Genomic DNA, 20,207 nt, shown 5'->3' with positions numbered 1-20,207 from the left:
CCCCACAGAGAACTACTGACTGGCTAAAAGAAAAACATGACAGAACGGATCGTCTGTTGTGCACATTCATTAAATTAAAAAGGCAGCGAGCTCCTGCAGAGGTTTTCGCCGCTTCGAATCAAAATGTGGCCGCGCGCGAGAGTGCAGCTGCTCATTATTTTTAATATTCTCTCCTTGGAACCCACGGCGGAGGCGCCTGCTGCAGAAATATGAAAGAAAGACACGCGTTTGTTTTTTTGACTAGGGCAGTGTGCCTGTCTACGTTGGTGCTTCTGGCGTTTGTCCCTTCTTATGATCACGAAGTTTGCAACAACAATAAAAACTGTTATTTATAGCCGAGGTAACAAAAAGTTATGCTTTCAATTTGTACAATGGACCTCCTGCTTCTATTGAAGATTAAATGTGTTTGGATTTTAAGTAACTTTCTATAAAGCGATTTTTAGAAGAAAAGTTATTACTAATTATATTAACAATTTAAATTTTTATTGCAGTCATTAAAATTTTACTTTAATTTTTTTAAATTGTTTTAAATTTAATATTTATTAATGTTTATGTATGCATTATATAATTTAACATATGATTTGAATCAGAGTTTTTGATAAATAAATTAGCATTGCTACATACTATTTATAAAAATTAAGTTTTTATTTATTTATACATATTTTGGCACAATACTAGTTTGCTTCATGTTAATCAATTAGAAATAACAATTTTCTTGAATGCAGTAATGAATAAATTTAATAATAATAATAATAAAATAATCAATTAATTAGTAATTATTAATTCTAATTAACATTTTAACATCCATTGATGAATCGAAGCTTTTAACCCTTTTTAGGTTTTATAAAACGTCACTTAATCCGGTGAACTTGTACATTTTCGTTTCATCAACCCATATATCCGCGCGAGATAGCCTTTCAAAAAATTCGAACACAAGTTTTTGTGTAATTTTCCGATAGATGTTCAGATCGATTAAGTGCACATTTGAATACATTAAAGCAGCCTGCTCGAATGAGATCCCGAAAGTAGATGCAACAATGGTCCGCCCGGTTTGAAAGAGATAATGCGAGATGACGCGAGGGCATTAAAAGAGAGCGCGCGCCGTGCACACATAATATCATAAAAAGGTAAATTCGGGCCTCTAGGTATGGCGAAGTATAAGCTTGTTAGGCTATCTCAACACTTCATCACTTTTATATAATGTTGCTTTAATTTTTATTGGAAACATTTTTATGTGCAGGCCGGACCGAAATATTATTTCCACGCAGCCAAACGAGCCGACGTCGGAAAATTTAATATCGCCCCTCATTTTAATGCACGGAGAGAAACACATTATATTCAAAAGAAGTGTTTCTTTCTGCTCGCGGACGGACCGAATTTTTCGTTTGCTGTGGGAGGAGTTGCGGCAAATAATTTTTGTTTCATTCCAGGCAGATATTAATCGTTGGTACGTGAACACATTTGAGCCCAGAGGAGAATTCAGCCTTGCTCTGCAGAGTGCAAAGCTTGGCGCGTAAATGGTAGGTACGAAACGCAGACGCCGCTTGTACATGCATATTTATAAAGAAAAATGACCGACTGGCCCACGCGGGGTTTAATATTTTCACATTACTTTGCTATTGAGAACTTATTGTTTTCCAGACATATAGGTTTCACTTTCAAAAACTTTCTAAAGTGAGTGATTGTCTGGAGATTTTACAAATTTGTTTCCACTGTTCCCCTGGGGAAAGGGTTTCAATAGAAATGCTAAGCATAACATAAAAAATATCCATAAAAGTGCTTAATTTTTGGAACTGAAATTAATATCAGAAGCAGATAAATCATTTAAATTGAATAAATTTAATAGAAAACTGGTTTAAAAATCTAAAATTATTTTTTCTAATCAAGATTCCTCCTCAAAACTACTTGTTTCCTTCTTCTCTAATTCAAATTTTTGCGATTTATCTTTGATTCAAATTGATTCAGTAAACTACCCTCAGATTTTCATTGTTACACGTTGCATAATAATTAAATAAATTCATACAAGCCATACATATAAATAAATTAAAATCTTCATAAGTTCTCCGATCTTTGTATATCCCAGGGGACAATTATAAAAAACAAAGGGACTTTGATTCTGCTGCTGCAAAACCGTTTAAGGCTTGCAAATGAAAAGAAATTGAATCTTGAGAAAAGCGAAAAAAAGGGGGAACAGCAGCGCAGAGGGCGATTATATAAATTTCATTATACACACAGCACAGCACACATAGGTTAAAAAGTCTCGGTGCTCGCGCCTATCTGGACAGGGTATCTAAGCAAGGGAGCAGCACGGCCGTTGATCACCGCGCGACCAATACAGGAGCCTCAAGGTGGAGCGCGCAGAGACCCTGGCCGTTTACCTGTTCGCCAATGTATTTATGTTGGCTCTCGTGTGTCTCTCTACAAGTGTTATCTCTTTCCGCGAGAGTGACGCATGGCTACTGCACCCTGCCTCAAAGAAAGAAACCAAAGAGAGCCAATCGCCCCTCGCGGCCGATGCTGGCTGGTCCACAGGTGTGGTTGCCTTTCGCGCCAATCGCCGTATTCTCAGGTGCTTACTTCGTCATTGATCCATTTAACATGCAAAATTTTATTTATCTAAACAAGAAATTTTTGTAATAGTTTGATAAGCAATAATTTTTAATCAAATTGGAACAATTTTTTTCATTCTTATTGCTTAATTCATCTATTGAAATAAAGATTCCTTGTCTATAATACCTGATCCGTATTATTAATGATCATGATTTAATTTTAAAATTGATGATGATGACTTGAGTATTAGTTTTGATTTGTCCAAACCCTCATAAATTCCCAGTTAAGAATTTAATTCACTTAGACTAGTTCTTAATATTCAATAAGAATTAAAATCAACCATAACTTTTGACTAGATTGTAATACAATCCTTATTTTAATATATTATAAAAATAGAAAAATTATATTTATATACATACAACATTAGTTCTAATTTGTATTTTAAAATAGTTTAATTTTTTAATTCAATAAGTATTTTTAAATATAATTTTTTATTTTAAACTATCATTTAGTTGACATTGCATCATTGGCCTTGCTATTTGTGTCCTACAGAAGAGTTGAAAAATAATTTCATCAAAAATAATATAGTAAAGTCAACACAAAGAGCAATTGTTAATTGATGATTGAGAACAAAACTAGTTTTCTTTTGTAGTACGTTATTTTTCTTTGTTTAATGATATTAGAATGGAATGGATAATATTAATTAATATGAGAATAATGTGGATAATAAGATAAGTTACTCACAATAAATTATTGGCAAAACTTACAATCTCTCTGTCACAATTAATTGGAAATCAATATTGTTTCCATTTCTAAAATTAAGCGTTTTGCCAGTCAAGCTGCTCTGGAAATAATTAATTAAGCTTCACCATTCAATCGTCGGTCACGGGCTAACTATAAATTGGGTGCTGGGCAGTAATAATAGAGTCCGTGTCGGGCGGCTATGAAAAGCCGAGTGTTTTGATCCGGCGCGACTGAGACGAGCTCTTGTTTTGTGGCACACACGAAGAAATGATGATGATAATAACCATTTAACAAGTTGTTACATGGTAGAATTTATACACACATTATAATAAATCAAACGCTCGTATAAGATGATTACAAAAAAAAACCAAACGCGCGCGAGAAAGAGCAGAGCTTTTTGGCCAGTCATGTTTTTATCATTAACTCCACCCTATAGTTTTTCATCTTGTAATAATCTCCGGCTGCTATTATTATTATTGTATTAAATCCGAAAGAGCACCACCATGAGTTCCCATAACAGCTCTCGATGGAAAATATTTATTACTTGCTACATCATCGGGTGATTAGTCCGCCACAAATCGTATATGCATGATGAATGTATAAAAAATATAAATAAATTCACATGCTGCCCCCCTGGGTGATAATATTATTATCATATTAATTACTTTGTCGCCTCGTAATGAGCGTTCGAACTTCCTCAATGGCCGGCACTAATTTATCGACAAATATTATCTTCTCTCTCACGAGAGATAAAAACAGCACGGTCAACTGCGCTCTTCTCTCGTTATTGAATGATCAACAGAGTAGGAGAGACTCTTTTTTTCTTTCTCGTTCCAGTGCAAACATCTTGTTACTGCCTCATTATCAGGCCGTGCAATCGCGCCCAAAATTTTCGCCTGCCGTTTTATTTTTTAATTTAATTTAGCGCGTCTCGTCGTGCTTTTTTTTCCTCCTTATCCCTCGGCCTGCTCGTCTGCAGGATGCGAGATTTATGTGCCCTGTCACGTCGGGTGGAGTGTCCCTTTCTGCCGCGGTGTGGGCAATATTACATTTTAGTCCGACTCAAATTTACGCCTCTCGCATACTCGCTCTTTTTATGCTGAAAAACAATGCTCGCGTTGACACTGCGTTTTATTTATTCGCAGACCCTCTATTCGAGAATTTGTTCGTTGGAAATAAGTCTCTGGAATTTTTGCCTAACACACGCACAGTGAGACTTTGTACAGGGACATAAATTTCTCCGCAGCCTTAACAACCTGATGTCTAATTTAGTTGCGGGAGTTTGCAAATATTTTCGCAGATCTTTGAAATGGAATTCCTTTAAAATTACTGCTGGACTTGTCTTTTGTCGCAAATCTTTGCCAATGAAAAGATCAAATTTTATAACATAAATAAAAATCTTTAGACCTGCAGAGGGAGACAAGTAATATTTAGACCTTCTTATGGGGTGTTTTAATACTTTTAATTAATATAAAATCAGAATATAACATTTGATTTAATTTTCCACTGAAAATTAAAAATAAAAATTAAAAGAGAGTCACAAAACTACAGCTTCAATTGTATCAAGCTTTTTCGTCCGTCAATATATATTTGTAAAAAAATTGCAATGTTTTTCATTATATTATTATTGGTAATATAAATTAATATCTATTGCGGTTTATAATTTTTATTTCGCTTAAAAAATGACGATATTATAAAAGCTCTTATACTCGAAAATCCGCTGCCTAGGGTTTTTTTTAAGTACGTTCATTAATTTACAACAAATTTAAAGCACTAAAAATTCATTCCTAATTGATTTTTTGAAAGAATCAATTTTTGTTTGTCTCTCTATTTTAATAAAGCAATTTGTAGGCTTAACAACGTTTAGCAACAAATAAATTTTCATAATTGATCAGTTTTATTCCATTTCAGTCAAAGCACATTATGCACACTTCCTGCCACAAAACCACCTATTAATTTAAAAGAAAAAATTTTATTGTTAAACGGTCAAATGTTTTTACAGTAATAAAAGCCAAAAGTAGCGACCGTTGGCTAAAAATAACCACTTGAGAATATAAGCGTAAAAAATATTTACTCGAGTATAAAATAATGCATTATTTTTAAGCGAGTTGTGCAAAGAGTAGCAAAGACCTTGCATTTTCAGGGCCACCGTTCCGAACGCGTAAGCAGCCACTGAAGGCGTGTGTTTGAAAAACGTGCCACGGAAGTGTGATGATTTTTCTCCAATTTTCGTCCGCGGCCACTTCCTTTATTTCTCGATGGAAAATTTTTTTCTTCACATAAAATAACCTGCCATTACTCAAAGGCATCATTGTTATGGTTTAAAACTTTAAGGTTGCGGCATTTTGGAAACTGATTTTCAAGCCCGGCACATAAAATTTGAATTAATTTCCAATTCATTTTACTTTACTTGCATGAAAGTGCCGCAATCGCCGGGTATAAATTACTCGGCTTATCCAATCGATGCGCTTATCTGGGCAAAATCGGCCAGAGTAAATTTCCGTCCCGATTAATATTCTAATTTATAAGTATAAAAATAACGTGATGGTCGTGCTGCTGTGTCGCGCGAGAGGCCTAAGTTTAGAAAAATGAGTTTTTCAAACCACACGAGAACAGGATTTTCCTAAGTCACCGCAGAGTACATTTTTATTCAAGTGAGTAAATTTAAAATGCACCAGCAAAGAAGTGATACGACAATGGATATAAGAAAAGCAGCCTCGGTAAAATTCTGCGTCACGCGAGAAAGACATTATTCTGCGCCAAGGAAGACTTTTGCTTTTGGTTCTGCTGACAAAATAAATGGAAGTGGTCGCTGCTCCTGCTGGACACATAGAGAACCAGAAAAATATTATAAATCCATGTCCATAATTATTATTTAATTTTCTAGAATTTATGTTTGCGCACATATGATTGTTAATTTTTACCAAGACCACAACCCGCGAATAGCAATATTAATTAAATATTTCCGCTTCAATTAAACCACATTTTGTTATCTTTAAATTTCCATATTATCAGAATAGAGCAATCAAATTAATTTTTTTACACTTGTCAGGCCAAGGCAGAGTCTTGTCGGCCAGTGTCTTTTATTATGGTGTAGTGCACACCATCCAATTATTTTCCTTTTTTTTAACTTTTGAGGTAAATTTATTTCAAATTGCTTGAAAAGGTAATGACAACATAGCTCATAATGCTGCATAGACGATGTATTCACACAAAATGCATTAATTGTCGTATAAAGAACAGTCATATTTACGCCAAGTTCCAAATGAAAAGGTCAATACTCAATTTTGGAAAACGACCATCACACTACTTATTGGCTGTTTTTGTCAATAGAAATCATCTCGCATGCCTCCAGCTGGTGACAGCAACAACAGTTCTTTTTATTTTTATTTTGTTGAAAATGAGCAATTGTATAACTCATTTGTGTTTCGAATTGATTTGAAAATTGGTTATGAAAAAGGATTATTTTATTTTTAGTCTTTGAGATTTCAGACACATATTTGTTCGCTTCGTTCATATAGATCGCCAACAAAAATAAACAAGGTTTGTTTGAATAAAAAAAAAAATTATCATGGGACAAATTTCGTGCAGTTTCGGCAGAAGAAATAAATCATGGCGCTTTTTTACAATGGGACAATAGGATATCGAGGCAAAGGGCCATAATTCCTCAGCACCGCGGTGCAGCAATAGCGCGCGTGACATAATTTATTGGAACAAACACGAATCGAGCGAGGAGCCCCTCCACCGCAGTACATAGCGCATGAATAAATGTACCGAGAGCGAAGTTAACCCTTATCCAGCTACTTAAAAGTAGACTCGCACTCACCTGGCCGATGCAGTTTGGTCAGCACACGTACACCATACGACAGAATGACATGAAATTATATTGCTTATCAGGCCTTCCAATCGCAGATCCGGAGGTGCGATTGCGGCCGAAGGAAACACGCAAGCGGCGGCCACATGCCTTGCAGAATAGGACCAGCCGAGCGAGAAATATACGCGCTATTCAGTTCGCCTTTGAGAAGAGTAATTATCGCGACGACCTGCCCCCGCTCGCTGACCACTCTAATGAAACTGTTTTTCACCCTCGCCAACGTGCTACCCGCAAATTAAAAGCAGTTTCTCCGGAAAAAAAAATATAGTAAAAGTTTAATTTGTGCCATGTGTGACGTTGGCAGTTTCCATTTTTTACCAAAATTTTGCCTTCTCGCCTTTTACAACGGTTTTATACAAAAGCGTAAACAAATGTAGAAAAAAAATTATGATTACGTGCCAATTATTGTATTTTGACGTCAAAATAATGCTCCAAAGTTGTAAGAAAAAAAGGATTTTTCCAAAATAATTTCACAACGTATTGTTCGACTGTTGAAACCACTACGTAGTTCATTTTTCACTGATTTTGCAGAACGTTTTGAATTTTCAAAATCTAAAACTACAACCAACTATACAAGAGACTTCTTGCAAGCACCTCCCGTGTCCGGATAACACACAAATTAATTAAAATATAAAGCTTACGCGCCAGCGGCTCGTTAACAATACCGCGTGAGATAATTAGCATAATGCGCAATTTAACGAAACCCGTTTTCGCCAGAAATCCAATGAGAGTGGCAATATAATAATATTGCACTTCCTTTAATTATATTCGCCATGTGAACTTGTTCTCTCCGTGTGTGTGTTTTTGCTGCGCGTCGAAAAGACAACAATTTGGCCACGCATCCGGTGCTTTCGTCGGCGGATTGGCCGATGCAGCCATGTGTGAAATTTCAGCTCGGCTGAATAAGTGCGGTAGGCTTGTAAATAATTAGTCTTTTCGGAACAATGAGAACGAACCAATGGCCGCCGTCACTTCGAGAGCAGTCAAGGCAATTTTCATCTCCGCATGCAAATTTCGGTTCTCTCCAACTAATGTGTGTGGCTCCGAAGAATTAAGCAGGGCCCACTAAACACAGCAGAACAATTAGTTTGGGAGTGCATTTAAATTAGATCATTCCATGGCTCACAGTAAATGTATACGAGTTGAAAATGGTGATTTGTACGCAAGTGAGATGGCTTATCTCAGTGGCAGATTAATTTACAGTTTCCTCAATAATGCAATTAAATTATTGACTCTGTAAGTGAGTTTAAAAGTTTGTATCTGGTTAAACTTGAGTTTGGTCAACTAATTTCATTTTAAAAATGATTCATTTAGGAATTATTTATAGTGGCTGCTTTTTTATAATTTTCAAATTAGTTTTTATTTTTATTTTAAAAAAAAAATATTATTAAAATAAATACCAACTCCCATTTTACACATTCAAAATTATCAATTAAACCTTTTTCAACATAAATGGATAGCTTTCGTGTGAGGTTTAAATTGTTTGTAATTAAAAATATCGTGTCTTCACTCAAGTGCAGTCCACAGTCCCGTTCACAGACATTATATTATTGAGAAACGAAATTCCAACGTAGCACCTGCCTGCTTTTGCGTGGCTCACAGCAGAATGCGTGGCGTCATTATTAATGAGACACCGAAATTACAGCCCGCCTCCCAAAACACATATTAACCATATCTCTCTCTCGCGGATACATGTAAATGAATATGAGCGAGGCGCAAACGCTTGAAACGCTGGACCGACACTTTATCAAAAAGAAGCGCGCGGCTCAGGGCCCGCTAATTACAGGACTCGCCGTCAATAGTGCAGGAAAACCAGCCACGGGCATTTCACTTCGCGCCGCTTCCAGTGCAAACAACAAATTATAACTTCACGTCTCAGGCCACCTTTTGTTTTCCACCAACACAATCTGCTTTCTTATAATTTACTCTTATAGAAAAATTTAAGTCGTAAATTCAAAGTGGAATTGGCCGCTGATAAGACAATTTTCTCGCACACAAACTCGTAAAATGCAATTTTCGAATTTCTGCCCGAGGGTCGAAAGTCTCCATATTTTTCGCGGTCAGCATCAGATATAAGAATTTTCAAATTTTACTCCACACCGAGTTGAAATTATTTTCTCGGAATTTGTTGTTGGCTTTTTGATTGGTATCACATTCGTGTAGTGCCACATCGGCTACAAATTCTTTTTAATTTATTTATTAGCTTTCCTCAAAGGTAAATATGTTTCGGTATGTTTCGGTGCTCACGAATTCAAACATTATTTTTTGTTCCACCTACAATTAACACACCGGCTGGTTTTGTATATGTATAATGTGTACTCGCTTTGCTTTTTGATATCAGGTCGAAATCTAAACGAGCTTATCACCGCTTTAGCGCTGCAGTCAGAAACATTATTTTTCACCACGCGCTGGAAATATAAATATTTAATCTGGAAGTGTGATCGCACGCCCAGAGAAAGAAATAAACATGGAAATATTAAAGTGTGCAACCCGATACGGATTTAGGAAAGGCATTTCTTCCGTGGCTTACTTTTCTCTGCCACGGCTCGCGTGTTAGGTGTAAAAACTATTATTGACATGAATATTTATCAAATCTCGCGGCTGATTTATCTCGGGCCGTTTTGTAAACGTGTAATTCCGAAAGTTTCCGATATGATTTATATTTGAACGCGTGCATTTCGGCCGCGTGATTCGAGAGAGACGAGACCGCGGCCATATTTTGTGTGTGTTTTTGATCAATGCGGAGGTATTTATTACTTATCTCGGCCATTAGATCTTAATCCAGACGTTAATGCCTTGTTATGCGCGGCTATTGATGGCCCTGTATCCTCTCAGCCTCCACTTCTTCACTCTTGATCCTTTCTTACACTTCCTTGATTACTTTTAAACGCACAAGTGAAGCATTGAGCTAAAAAAAAAAATAGAGGAATTCGAAACTTCCAAGAGGAATTTTATATGGAGACTGTTAATTAAAGCTGATTGATTGAGAAAACGATTTTTAATTAAGAAGGAGCAAAACGTTCAAGTTTCCTTTTATAATTAAACGTCAATTAAAGATAGAAAAGTTCCCGGGATGGTTTAGAACTATAAATAAATAAATATCTGCAGGTTGAGACTTCCGTGACCTTATTTTCTTGAAAATAAAAATAATAAAAAAAAAAATAAAAAAGGCGTGGCTAAATCAGCTAAAATTATTCTGAGAGAACACCTTCAGAAATTATTAAAACCAAAAACTAATTAAAAGTGAAACCAAATTTGGAAATTTTAAATACTTCTGCAGACTTTGATTGCATAGCATTTTAAAATTTTCAGTAATTTTCGTTTCCTCTTAAAACATGAAATTTAATTGAAACCAGTTTCAACAGCTTTTATTTAATCTTTGTAAATAAAACCATGTTATTAAATCATGCACACATCCTGATTTTATTAGGCCCCTCTGTCTTGAAGGTAATAATTCGTCTGCGAAACAAATTTGTTACCGCAATGAGTGTTGCTTTGTTTTGACCAGTTTCGTCACATGTGCGACAACAATGGCCACGGCGGCCTTAATTTATGCCCTACGCGCCGCGGCCACATGCAGTTTTATGCATATTTATTACGACTTAATTCCGCCTGCCGAGCCAGAGGGAGAGAGACACACGGCCGTTTTATATAATATTAAGTTTTTACACACACGGCGGCGGCACAGCCAGCAATGCCAGCATCCGCCCATATTAAATTCGACGACCCAGCTGTAAAATAGTTAAGGACTTGTTTTGGCGTCAAATTAATTCCGACGGCCAACATGCTGTATAAATGTGAGTTTCTTTCACTCACTTGTGTTTGCTTCTCTTTTATTGCTCCTCGCCGGTCCGAGCTGCTGGTGATGCCATTTGGCTCTTAATTTAATTAAATGGTTGTATAACCCTGCCTAAATATCAGCACGGATCGTCTTAATATTTCGTTGTGACTTTTAGTATTCTTGAATCCGGTTCTCTCTCATCATCTCACACGGACAATAAACTGTAATAGAATAATATTATAACATAAATAAATGTTTTTATAAAAAGTTATTTAAAATGCTCGTTAATTTTGCAATTCACACTCAATTAAAAAAGGTGAAGTTAAAAAAATATATATAATATAATAAATTAAACTACAAATTTGTATTTATTAATTTAAAAGCATAATCTTAAAAAAAAATCCTCATTAAATTTTATATTTCCTTCTATTAATTTTATATCACACAATTATAATTCAGTAAAAGTATTGAGTTAATAATGTGTCATTTTTCTAACTTTGATAAATTTACAAAATTTAAAATAAAAAAAAATCAGTTTTTTATATTTTACACTTAATTTTTTTAGGTAATACAATTTTTTTCCTTCTTTTTACCAAATTAAAACAAGAATCAATTAATTGTGCATGAACGCACAAGAGTCTTTAGTGTCAGTGACACTGATACTAGATCTCTTAACGTGTAAACAGTAGGCACGAAGGAAAAATAATTTTACAAACTCACTGTATTATTGTCGGCGGGAAAAAATGCAGAGGACTAATTGAATGCGCGTGAATTGGAAGAAAAAGCAGCAAACAAGAATTATGTATTTCTCAGTTTCTCACTTCTCGGCGCGCAACTTGTTGAAAAGCCGACACGTTAATATTTCATAGGGAAAATTATTCGCCAGATAGGGAGGGCGCTCGAACTGCTGCTCACTGGTCCTATAAATAATTCGGCCGCAAAGCAGCACACCGAGGAAAAATAATAATAATAAACGGCGGCACGGCGCGCCGTGTATATAAATATATTCAAAACTATTGTGCCTTTTCGACTTGAGCGATCGCAATCTCTCTCGCGGTTTCACGCACGCATCTTTCTCTTGTGGGAAAAAAACAAAAGACGAGACACCCGAGCGGTGTGTTTATCTTGTTAAAATGACACCCGAATACACGACGCGAAAAAATTGGCAAAATTTAGCCGCCCATTGTTACTCGGCTGCGCACAGACACACACACAATGGATGCTAAATATTAAAATGGAGGTCTCATCTCTCATTTATTATTTCATTTTTGGCATTCCTAGCTTCTGCTGCCAGGCGACTAACGAGCAAAATAAATTTTCGCAGGAACTCGGTGGCGCGAGCGCATTTTTCATTATCCATTTGCATTTTATCTCGGGTGCCGCGCGCGAATTTAATGAGACAGCCCGGCATAAATCGCGATGATGGATCTCAGGAGATATACCTCGCGGAATGTGCCAAAGTGCCACCAGATTCGTAATTTTTAACAGTTCTCAAAACGAGGAAGACAAGATTGCCATCGGCCCCTAGCACATTGCCTTTGTCCCTCTTTTTTTGGCTCTGCCGGCGATTGTCATTCAATCCAAATAAGTTTTTTTTTATAAGGTTTGAAATTTTTAATTGATTTTTATAATCTAACGTCAATTACAATAATGATTATTAATTTCTTGAATTTTTTATTTTATAAAAAAAATTTTTTTTTAATTTATTTTTTAGGGTCTTATCGGCCTGTGCCCTTATGAGCTTGCAGAAGGCAAGCTCTTACATTTTTTTAATTGGGAAATTTTTTATTGTAATTTATTGCCATCAATTTTATTCCTCATCATTTATAGTAGAGTTTCCGTCCGCATATGATAGCGGTTTTCGCTCCATTCCGGTCAGTCAATTTAAATTTTCTTCCACCACTTGTACTGTGGTCTCAGTTTTCTTACAACCATGCGTCTGTACGTGATCTTTGGAATTCTGCTCCTCTGCTGCGACATTTATTGTAATACAAGTAGGTCTACTTCAACCACAATACAACCTGCGTTAAGGTTACTGAAGTTGGAAAATATAAACGGGACAATTTTACTTGAAGCCATCCACTCTAGATATATAACAGTGTCCGATAATGACTTCCAGTGCTACATCGTCGAATGCATAAATCGTTCAAACAGCCTAGAAGTTCAGAAAAATCGCCTAGGTGACTGCATTGTGACTGGTGGTGAAAAACTGTGCAAGTACAAGATTGAAACTCTAGGTTTGAATGGGATTTATTCATGTATAGGAAGCATCTATGGATACTCCAAATCCAGCAACGAAATCATTTACACGCAGCCGAATAATTTCATAACTCTCATTGCTCAATTTAAAACTGCGCAAAAATTAGAAGATCTTCAAAAACAAGTTTGCGATGATATGATTGTTCGCCAAGTTGCAGAGAACAAGAATACTTTTCTTTTCACTTCCAACGAGACTGACGTACCCTGTAATCATCATCCGGCCAAAGTAAAATACTTAGGGGAAAAATTACAATCACATGCCTTTATCATTTGGAGAAATGTTTGCTGTTTGCCTAACGCAAAATATGATCCCAATATAAATTTGCCGCCTTTCCTACAAGAAAACCCTCAAATATTTAAAAATAACTCAGGAGAGCTTAAGATTAATTGCAGTGGCGATTACTTAAACTACATCAAAGAAAAGAAAAATGTGCTCAAATCATTTCTAGCACAATCTGATGATAAAGAAAATAACTTATATCTGATCGAATCAGCTGAAAAGGAAGAAAAAATAGAGAAATTCAATGAAATTTTACCGACATTTAAAAACCAGTCTGCTCTTCCTGAAATAGTGAGCAATTTCACTGAATATGTATCCAGTGACGGAACTTTTTATCAAGAGGCCAAGAAGAAAAACAAAAAGAACCAATTGCTTAAAAACTTTGACTCATTTCTCGCTAACCTTACGCTGGACGAGCCAAAAGTAGAAGAGATAAGTCAAAAACTAGCAGTGAGAGTTGAGAACCTCAGTTTGACTAAAACGATTGGCCTGCGTCTCATAGACAAGAGAGATCGTGATGAATTTAAAAGCCTGAGTGCAAACGACTCAGCCGATGACTTTGCTGTTCAAGCTGATTTAATGTATAAATGAATTTTTTTTTTACAGTTTTCTCAATTAAATCTATTTCAGAGCTGGTATTGAACTGCCTAGAATTTTAGTGGACGCGGGAGAAAGGCTGGCAGTGTCAGTCATCAAAGACTCAAAAAGCCTTTTCAGTGCAGCCTATGCAACGAGTGCCGTCATAAGTGTTACTTTGGATGGAGGCCACCGTAGAAATTTATCTGAACCCATCATTTTGCTATTTCCCAAAAAATTAAACAATAATTCAGGTATTCTTTAAAAATTACTTTTCATTAAAAGGCAAACATTTTTTTAAATACTTCAACGCTGCTTATAATTATGTATTACATTAATTGGCCTTTATAATTATAATTTTATTAATTCACTTTTCTAACATTTTTTTTTTTGTATATTTCAGCTGCCTGTGTTTATTGGGACTTTACTATGGATATGGAAGAAGGAAATTGGTCAACAGAAGGATGCACCTTGAACAAAACTATCACACTGGAAGACACTTTGATTGACGAATGTCATTGTTGGCACTTGACTCACTTCGCCCTCATTTTCTGGGATTCCAAATCGACCGCTCAATTTAAGAACACGTTTCTTGATCAAGTCAGTAGCGTCGGTTGCATAACCTCTTTAGTTTGTCTTGCGGGTGTATTTTTAGCAGCAATTATTTCACCAAAGTGGAGAAAAGGCGCCGGCCAAAAACTTTTACTCCAAATGGCTTTGAGCCTGGCATTGCTTTTGTCACTTTTCCTAGTAACGGCAAACGTTGATTTAAATAAATGGGGCTGTTTTTTCGCCGGATTTTTCATGCACTATGCAATTTTGGCGCACGTTTTTTGGATGCTAATTGCCGCCTACTTACAGTACATTCGGCTGGTCAAAGTGATCGCCCAAAGAAAACCGAATTTGATCTTGAAATCCGCTGTGGTCGGTTGGATATTTCCTATTATTCCCGGCATGGTTGTTCTATTAAGCCAAAAATTTGATTTTTATTCTGAAATTCCACTTTGTCTTCCGACCGGCTTGGCCTTTTATCTATCCATTCTCCTTCCAGTAACTCTTATCCAATTGATCAATTTAGCCGTTTTTGCTCTGATAACATTCAACATATGCCGCGTAAGCAGTTTTAGAGGCAGAAAGCACGATGCCAATCGGTTCCAATTTCGCAGATTTATCCAATTGGTCTTTTTGTTCACATTGCTTGGTCTCAATTGGATATTTGCAATATTCCAAGTGGCATTTCCCGACGCCAGATTTGCTTTCGGACTTTTATTTACGATTTTCGGCACTTTTCAAGGCATGGTGTACTTTTGTTTTTTTGTCCTAATGCACAAAGACTTTCCTAGTGCTTGGCGAAGATTCGTCGCACTTTTACGTAACATGAGCGAAACGTCTGAAGAAAAAAGCTTGCGCCACAGTGAAAACACTTTGATGACCACTATTAGCAGAATTTTCACTTCATCTAATCAAACATATAATGGTGGGGAAAATTTAGAGAAAGATACAACTTTTTGATATTTTGATTTTTCTTTTAGGATATGTTTATATAACCCACTTGTTTTTTCCTTTATTTATATTTGATTGTAAAAATAAAAATATCCACTTATTTAAATTAATTATGTAATTTAGGTTTTTTTAATTTTAAAGTGTTTTAAATAGCTATTAAAAATGAATTTTAAAAATTACAAAATAAATATTTGCACATTTTAAATTTGATTCTTATTAGAGTTACATGAAACCTTTATGTTATGATAAGGAATTGTTTGTTTATCTCTTTATTTTGCAGTATAATATATAAGGTGATGCAGAGATACATCACATCAGTAATGCTGGTTAATCAACACCATTTTATAAGAGGTTTTTCTTTATTAAAATTTTTATAATCCACTATACTGCTCTCAATATTGTCTCAATTAGTTGCTCGTTATACCATTAAATGAATTAATTAAATTTACATTTTCCTGTAAAAATTCAACGTACATTGAACTGTTTCTTTCCTTCCTCAAATGATTGCGGTTTTCGCTCAATTCCGGCCAGTTCGTTAAAATTTGCTTCCACCGCTCTTGAATTGTGGTCTCAGTTTACGTACAACCATGCGGCTGTACGTGATCCTTGGAATTGTGTTCCTTTTTTACTCTTTAAGTTCGTCAAGTGAGTCAAAATCATCCACGATAAAGTCATTGAAGTTGGAAAATGAAAACGGGACAGTTGTACTTCAAGTCGTCGTCGCTAAAAGGATTCAGCTTCAAGATAGTTTATTTGAGTGCAACATCGTTGAATGTGTGAATCGATCAAACAGCATGCATGTTCAAAATAATCTTTTAGGCGGCTGCATTGTGACTGGTGATGAAAAAATGTGCAAGTACAAGATTGAAACTTTAAATGTGAATGGGATTTATTCATGCGTAGGAAATGTCTTCGGGTACACCAAAGCAAGCAATGAGCTCATTTACACGCTGCCGAATAACTTTGTAACTCTTGTTGTTCAATTTGAAACTTTGCAAAAGTTGGAAGATCTTCAGAAGCTAGTTTGCGGCGTTATGACTGTTAAGCTAGTAGAAGGCACCGACAATATTTTTCATTTCTCCACAAACGAAATTGGTCCACCCTGTACTCATCATCCCGTAAAAGCAGAGTACTTAAGGGCAAAAATAAAATACCCTGCCAACATCACTTGGAGCAATGTTTGCTGTTTGCCTGATGCCAAGTATGATACTAGCTTAAATTTGCCGCCTTTGGAAGAAGATTGCAACAATGATCACTTTAATGGCGTGAACGACAACGGGACCGTCCACAAATCAAATCAAGGACAAACCGATAATGCACTAAAAGAGGATCTAATTAAATCCGCTGAAAAGGTGGAAAGAATAGAAAAATTCAACGAAATTTTGCTGACATCTAAAAATCAGTCTGTTCTTCCGGAAGTAGTGAACAATTTTGCCGAATTTGTGTCCAGTGACGGAACTTTTTATCAAGAAGCTAAAAAGAAAAACAAAACTAACCAATTGCTTTCAAACTTTGACTTTTATCTGGCAAGCATTACGCTAGACGAGCCGAAAGTAGAGGAGATAAGTCAAAAAGTAGCAGTGAGAGTTGAGAACCTCAGTTTGACTAAAACGATTGGCCTGCGTCTCATAGACAAGAGAGATCGTGATGAATTTAAAAGCCTGAGTGCAAACGACTCAGCCGATGACTTTGCTGTTCAATCTGATTTAATGTATAAATGAATTTTTTTTTTATATTTTACAGTTTTCTCAATTAAATCTATTTCAGAGCTGGTATTGAACTGCCTAGAATTTTAGTGGACGCGGGAGAAAGGCTGGCAGTGTCGGTCATCAAAGACTCAAAAAGCCTTTTCAGTGCAGCCTATGCAACAAGCGCCGTCATAAGTGTTACCTTAGATGGAGGCCACCGTAGAAATTTATCTGAACCCATCATTTTGCTGTTTCCCAAAAAGTCAAATAATAATTCAGGTATTCTTTAGAGATTGTTGTATTTAAAAAAAGGAAAACATATTTTTATATACTTGAACAATGTTTCAATTATATATTATATTTAAATTCTTTATTAAAATTATTTTATTAATTTACTTTTCTAACAATTTTTTTTTTAAATTTCAGCTGCATGTGGATTTTGGGACTTTGCAATGGCCAAAGGGAAAGGAAATTGGTCATCAGAGGGATGCACCTTGAACAAAACTATCGCACTGGAAGACACTTTGATTGACGAATGTCACTGTTGGCACTTGACTCATTTCGCCCTAATATTTTGGGATTCCAAATCGACCGCTCAATTTAAGAGCACGTTTCTTGATCACGTCAGTAGCGTCGGTTGCATAACTTCTTTAATTAGTCTTGCGGGTGTATTTTTGGCGGCAATTATTTCGCCCAAGTGGAGAAAAGGCGCCGGCCAAAAACTTTTACTCCAAATGGCTTTGAGCCTAGCATTGCTTTTGTCACTTTTCCTAGTAACGGCAAATGTTGATTTAAATAAATGGGGCTGTTTTTTCACCGGATTTTTCATGCACTATGCAATTTTGGCGCACGTTTTTTGGATGCTAATAGCCGCCTACTTACAGTACATTCGGCTGGTCAAAGTGATTGCCCGCAGAAAACCGAATTTGATCTTGAAATCCGCTGTGGTCGGTTGGATATTTCCTATTATTCCCGGCATGGTTGTTCTATTAAGTCAAAAGTTTGATTTTTATTCAGAAATTCCACTTTGTCTTCCAACCGGCTTGGCCTTTTATCTATCCATTCTCCTTCCAGTAACTCTAATCCAATTGATCAATTTAGCCGTTTTTGCTCTGATAACATTCAACATATGCCGCGTAAGCAGTTTTAGTGGCAGAAAGCACGATGCAAATCGGTTCCAATTCCGCAGATTTATCCAATTGGTCTTTTTGTTCACATTGCTTGGTCTCAATTGGATATTCGCAATATTCCAAGTGGCATTTCCCGACGCCAGATTTGCTTTCGGACTTTTATTTACGATTTTCGGCACTTTTCAAGGCATGGTGTACTTTTGTTTCTTTGTCCTAATGCACAAAGACTTTCCTAGCGCTTGGCAAAGATTCGTCGCGCTTTTGCGTAATATGAGCAAAATGTCTGAAGAAAAGAACTTGCGCCAGAGTGAAAACAGTTTGATGACCACTTTTAGCAGAATTATTTCTTCCAATCGATCCGAAAGTAGCGCGGTTAATTTTCATAGTGAAAACAAAAATTAAGTTCTTCCATAAATGTTTTTAAATGTTTTTTGTTATTTCCTCTCATGAAAAAATTTAAAAAAAAAACTTTGAAAATTGTAAGCTCTCTAATATGAAATAAGAAAATTACAGAAATATTACTAAATTTAAAAAAAATACATACCTAAATACCTATACCTCAATTACATTATTTCACATTATGCTTTAGCAGTTGTTATCCTTGCTTAAAAATAGTGTTTTGTTTTGAAATGTTGTAAAAACTGTTTCTGACAATGGACAATAAATATGGTCAGATTATAAAATGTGAATTGTACGTGTACTTAATTTAAAACGTAAATAAAAGAAATTGTAATTAATCTCATTTTGATTTACGTTTTGCTAAATATAATTTTGTCGTATTAAAATTTTAAGACATCTTCTTTAATGGTTATGGCTATAAAAATGCAGTATTAATGTAATTTCTTTATTTTTTATAAGCTAAATTTTTTAATTCAGTGCAAATTAATAATAATAATAAATAAAATATCATAACTTGCCCTTCTCTTTGGCAGTTCTATTTATTTAGCTTGCTTGAAATACAAACTTCCCAATCCTCTAGACAAAGCCAGAAATTAGGCCGCAGGTGTTTGTTGGTAGCGTTTTTTTTTTTTTTTTTTATTCCAAAGACACTCGCCCGAGCAGATCTCGCGAAAGGTGCAATTTGGCTTCTTTTAATCTCCACGCGACGACAAAAAACATTTTCCTCATACGTTAGCGCCGAGCACGAGCCAAATCTCTCGTCATAATTTCACTTTCGCTCTCTGCCTAATAAGAGGGAATATTTTTATGGAAATGAGTTTTTGCGGTCCCGCGTAATGAGAGAGCCGAGAAAATGATAATTACATGGTCTCGTCTTGCTGACAATGCTTGTACGTGTGTGCTCCTCTAATTTATGCAGTTTCAATCATAAAACGTATACTTTTATTACCTCTCGCCCGTTCTTTTTCTTTCTACAGAGACTATAAAAGTCGACGCGCAGGTCTTAATTGTGAGATATCTTCTTGTTCCTGTTACAGCGTCCGTGCATTTATTGAAGTCGGCGCCTGTTATTATTAAACGTTTTTGCATCATAAAGGAAGTTCAATAATTTTTAATTCAAGCTTCATTTAATTCAATATCTCTCTATTTTTTTAATGGAAAGAAAAAATGTAATACTTTTCCTTTAAAAAAAAGATATTCAAAGATTTTGATGAAATTTAACAAAATAATTAAGAAAGCAAAATAATAAAAAAAAAAAAAAAAAAAAATTGACGAAAAACAGCATATTTTCGAAATATAATGAAATAATTTTCTACCAAAAACTTTTTTAATTTTGAAGCAAACAAAACGTTACTTATTTTTGTGCCTGAATTTATAAATACTTTCCATTTGGTTGCATATTTCTGAAAGTTTGATTAGGATT

At 35.5% G+C, this 20,207-nt stretch overlaps 2 protein-coding genes across 2 annotated transcripts; both read left to right on the top strand.

The window, feature by feature from the left end:
* Window positions 1–12,894: 12,894 nt before the first annotated feature.
* On the top strand, window positions 12,895–15,755 carry LOC132202460 (adhesion G-protein coupled receptor G2-like). Its single transcript, XM_059629389.1, has 3 exons — window positions 12,895–14,069; window positions 14,119–14,318; window positions 14,468–15,755. Exons 1-3 carry the CDS (start codon window positions 13,345–13,347, stop codon window positions 15,574–15,576), a joined length of 2,034 nt encoding a protein of 677 aa, XP_059485372.1. The 5' UTR covers window positions 12,895–13,344; the 3' UTR covers window positions 15,577–15,755.
* Window positions 15,756–16,152: 397 nt separating this feature from the next.
* LOC132202449 (adhesion G-protein coupled receptor G4-like) lies at window positions 16,153–19,074 on the top strand. The gene is made up of 3 exons (XM_059629373.1): window positions 16,153–17,278; window positions 17,335–17,534; window positions 17,682–19,074. Exons 1-3 carry the CDS (start codon window positions 16,155–16,157, stop codon window positions 18,785–18,787), a joined length of 2,430 nt encoding a protein of 809 aa, XP_059485356.1. The 5' UTR covers window positions 16,153–16,154; the 3' UTR covers window positions 18,788–19,074.
* Window positions 19,075–20,207: the final 1,133 nt, after the last annotated feature.

The sequence above is a fragment of the Neocloeon triangulifer genome, unplaced genomic scaffold, assembly GCF_031216515.1.
Source record: "Neocloeon triangulifer isolate White Clay Creek 2 clone unplaced genomic scaffold, ASM3121651v1 ptg000015l, whole genome shotgun sequence".
NCBI classification, from domain to species: domain Eukaryota; kingdom Metazoa; phylum Arthropoda; class Insecta; order Ephemeroptera; family Baetidae; genus Neocloeon; species Neocloeon triangulifer.
This window is presented reverse-complemented; position numbering and strand designations above follow the sequence as displayed.